The sequence below is a fragment of the Eubalaena glacialis genome, chromosome X (genome assembly GCF_028564815.1).
Source record: "Eubalaena glacialis isolate mEubGla1 chromosome X, mEubGla1.1.hap2.+ XY, whole genome shotgun sequence".
Classification (NCBI taxonomy): domain Eukaryota; kingdom Metazoa; phylum Chordata; class Mammalia; order Artiodactyla; family Balaenidae; genus Eubalaena; species Eubalaena glacialis.
Window position 1 is genome coordinate 117,948,298 of NC_083736.1, and position 4,403 is coordinate 117,952,700.

At 36.7% G+C, this 4,403-nt stretch overlaps 1 protein-coding gene across 1 annotated transcript; it reads left to right on the top strand.

Moving 5' to 3' along the window:
- The first annotated feature begins 1,419 nt into the window (after window positions 1-1,419).
- Window positions 1,420-2,065, top strand: LOC133082546 (coiled-coil domain-containing protein 169-like). Its single transcript, XM_061179162.1, is given in 2 exon segments — window positions 1,420-1,671; window positions 1,673-2,065. Coding segments are annotated over 2 exon segments (645 nt in total).
- Window positions 2,066-4,403: the final 2,338 nt, after the last annotated feature.

Genomic DNA, 4,403 nt, shown 5'->3' on the forward strand with positions numbered 1-4,403 from the left:
AATTTTTTTTTTAAAAGTTACTCTTTTAATTTGTTTATTTATTTATTTATTTTTGGCTGTGTTGGGTCTTCGTTTCTGTGTGAGGGCTTTCTCCAGTTGGGGCGAGTGGGGGCCACTCTTCATCACGGTGCGCGGGCCTCTCACTGTTGCGGCCTCTCGTTGCAGAGCACGGCTCCAGACGTGCAGGCTCAGTAGTTGTGGCGCACGGGCTTAGTTGCTCTGCGGCATGTGGGATCTTCCCGGACCAGGGCTCGAACCCGTGTCCCCTGCATCGGCAGGCAGACTCTCAACCACTGCGCCACCAGGCAAGCCCTAAAAAAAGAATTTTAAAAAAACAACTGAGCAGAGATTCCAGTTCTCATACTCTACAGGGGAAATAGACACTACATAATTAGTCCAAGCACATCACTAAACAAAAATAAAAAATTAAAATTAAAAAACAAAGAAACAAGGTGCAGCCATACACAGAAAAAAAAAAGCAGCTTATATAAATTGTCTCTGGGAGGGCCTAGGTGATAGATTTAGTACATAAAGACTTCAAATAAGCTATTATAAATATGTTCAAAGAACTAAAAGAAGCCACGTTTGAAGAATTAAAGGAATATATGATGACAATGACTCTTCACATAGAGAATATAAATAAAGACATACAAATTATAAAAAAGAAATGAATGAAAATTCTGGAATTAAAAGGTACAACAACTGAAATGAACAATTCACTCAAGGGGCTCAACAGCAGATTTGAGCTGATAATAGAAAGTAGATCATCTGAAACATTGTAAATCAACTATACTTCAATTAAAAATTAAAATTAAAAAAAGGTAGATCAATAGAGATTATCTAGTCTAAGGAACAGAACATAAAAAGAACGAAGAAAACTGAAGAACTTCAAAGGCAAGTGAGACACCATCAAACACACTACGTATGCATAATGGGAGTTCCAGAAGAGGAGTGGAGAAAAAAGGGACATAAAAAGTATTTGAAGAAATAGTGGGTGAAAACTTCTCAAATTTCATTTAAAAAAAGATTAATCTACACATCCAAGAAGCTCAATGAATTCCAAATAGCACAAACTCAAAGATATTCACAGCTAGAGAGATCATAGTCAAACTGTTGAAAGCCAAAGCCAAAGAGAGAAACTTGAAAATAGTGAGAAGAAAATTATGTGTCATATACAAAGGAACCACAATAAAATTAACAGCTGACTTCTCATCAGAAACAGTGGAGACAAGAAGTCAGTATTATGACATATTCAAAGTGCTGGGGGAAAGAAACTCAACCAAGAATTCTAAGAGTCAGTTCACCATGCCAACAGCTCATGACAACACTTTCTCATCCCCAGCTTCTGGATGTCCCTTCAGGTCTTCTGCTCTAAGCTGTGCTGAGGGGAAGGGTGTGGGAGATCTCTGACCTGATACTATGGGGGATGAAAGAAGTGACACCTTCTAAGGTATGAGCACTGACCTCCTTAAACTGGAGTTATTGGAAGAAATCCATATGAAAGACTTAGTACAAATCTCAATACTTGAAATAAGACAAAAGGTAGTGGAACTGGAAGCCAAACTCGGTACTGACAACGAAGGCAGTGAGTGGAAAACCTGTTATGAGACACAACTTGAAGAGAATGATCAACTAGAAAAGCAAGTTGTTAGTCTCAGAGAGAAAATGGAAAAAAATCCATGGAAATCCTTCACATAGACTATCTTCTACTCGTGTCTATGAGCGGATGCCAGTGCAATCCTTAAGTACATTACTTAAACAGCTAGCAAAAGAAAAAAGGAGCCTTGAAAATCAAGTGAAAGACTATGTACTTAGACTGGAACGAGAATCAAAGGCTTACCACAAGATCAATGATGAACGTCGTATATACCTAGTTAAAATGTCTCAGGTCTCTGGCTCACACCAAGTTTCTAAAAGACAACCAATGAATCAACTGCGTAGAATGAAAGAGAATCCAGTGAAAACAGAAAGATATAGTCCAGCTAATCAGAAAATGGTAAATGCCAAGAGAGGACCAGCAAAAAAGATTACAAGATCAAATAATCTTCCAAAACTCAATCCATAATTCCAGAACTGGGTGGATTTCTATTTCTTCCCTGTTTTCATTTGTAATATTCAAATTGTGAAGTTACTGTTCAACACATTTTTCAGGGGATGAGATAGATAAGAAAGAGCTATTAAACCTCTTTAGCTCCTCTTCCAGAAGTGTGTTCCTTTGTCTACCTGAAAGTAATTTTCTTAGTAATTTAGTCTAGTTTCAAAAATTATCTTAGAAAGTAATTTTAGTGACCCTAAAATATGTACTAGCAGAATTTATGATTCTTAAAATAGCCTAGGAAACAGGAAGGCTGTCATCATTACACTTGCTTTTAATAATACATCCATTATCTACTCTGATATTAACATTGCTATTATATTTGGTTTCTAGTTGGCTGATAGCTAAAAATGTGAGTTCATCAAAACTGCTTGCTATTTTAGGCTATATCATGCTCGTTTTTTTAAACCCAAGGTTTAAACAAAGGGGCAAATCAAATGCATTTTAAACTTTGACTTAAAGCGTCGTGGTATTGCGGAAAGAGCCTCCAATCAGGAATCAGCTTGGCTATAGTTCCTCTCTGCTGTAAATTTATGAGAACTTGGGAAAGTCTCTTCACCTCATCTTTACTTTCCACACCTGTAAGATAAATGAGGCAAACTATGCAACTTCTCAGGCTTCTTACCATTCTAGAAAACCAATACTCCTTCAACTACTGCAAGGACCTGCCACTTAGTACATGGTGATTTAAGTCATTTTGTGATGTTTATTAATTCACAGTGATGGCCTAGTTTTTTGGAGCAAACTTTGTAAGTGTTCACAGTACTCAAGTCTAGAAGTGGACATTGAATGAGGATAGGAGAAAGGTTCTTTTAAGGCATTTAGAAAATGTATCAAATTCTCTTATTCATGTTTAGACTGTTTTTGCAACTGTCACATTGGTCTACAATATACATATAATTTATTTTCCCAACTTAATAAGTGAAACTGTTAGCCTTTAAATTTCCAGAAATCATCCATTGGATAGTATAGTTTCTAGCTAATGTTGTTCTCACCTTATATCCTAAAACCTAAATTCTTTTTATTCAGAATCACCAGTAATGAATACCAAATGCACTTCTATATCTCTATAGATGTTCCTTTCTTTAAGGAAGAATGCATAAATTTCATATAGCCAAATAATTCTTTTATATGACTTTAAAATGTAATGCAGTGAGGGACTTTCCTGGTGGCACAGTGGTTAAGAATCCGCCTGCCAATGCAGGGGACACCAGTTCAGTCCCTGGTCCAGGAAGATCCCACATGCCACGGAGTAACTAAGCCCCTGCTCCACAACTGCTGAGCTTGCACTCTAGCGTCCTCGAGCCACAACCACTGAAGCCTGCACACCTAGAACCTGTGCTCCGCAACAAGAGAAGCCACTGCAATGAGAAGCCCACACACCGCAACAAAAAGTAACCCCTGCCCACCACAACTAGAGAAAAGCCGGTGCACAGCAATGAAGACCCAGCACAGCCAAAAATGTAAATAAATAAATAAATAATAATAATCAGAGAAAAAAATGAAGATTTGGGGTCCTTTTTTTGTTTAATACTGAAATATGTATTAACATTAGTATTTAAGTTGAGAATTCATAAAGCAAAACAGCAGTAAACAATATTTAACATATTTCAAATTTTAAAATGTCTAAATGTATTACAAAATATCAAGAAATACCATTTATAAAACAAATGCTGCTATAATCAAAAAGACAGATAATAACGAGTGTTGGTGAGGATGTGGAGAAATGGGAGCCCTCATACATTGCTGGTAGAGATGGAAAATGGTACAGCCTTTTTGGAAAACAGTCTGTCAGTTCTTCAAAACTGACAGAGTTATCATATGACACAGAAATTCCACTACTACGTATGTAGCCAAGAGAAAAACCTATGACCACATAAAAACTTGTCCACAAATGTTTATAGCAGCATAATAGCCAAAAAGTGGAAACAACCAAATGTCTACCAATTAATGAATGGATAAACAAAATGTAGTATAGCCAAACAATGGAATATTATTCAGCAACAAAAGGAAATGAAGTACTGGTATATGCTATGACATGGACAAAACTTGACAGTAATACCCTAAGTGAAAGAAGCCAGTCACAAAATACCACACATTGCATAATTCCATTTATATAAAATGTCCAAAACAGGCAAATCTATAAAGACACAAAGGAGATTAGTAGAGGCCTAGGGATGATGGAAAAAGGGAGAGGATGGGGAGTGACTGCAAAGGGTACAGGGGTTTTTTTTGGATGATGAAAATTTCTAAAATTGACTGTGGTGATGATTGCACAACTCTGTGTATATACTACTAAAAACCATTG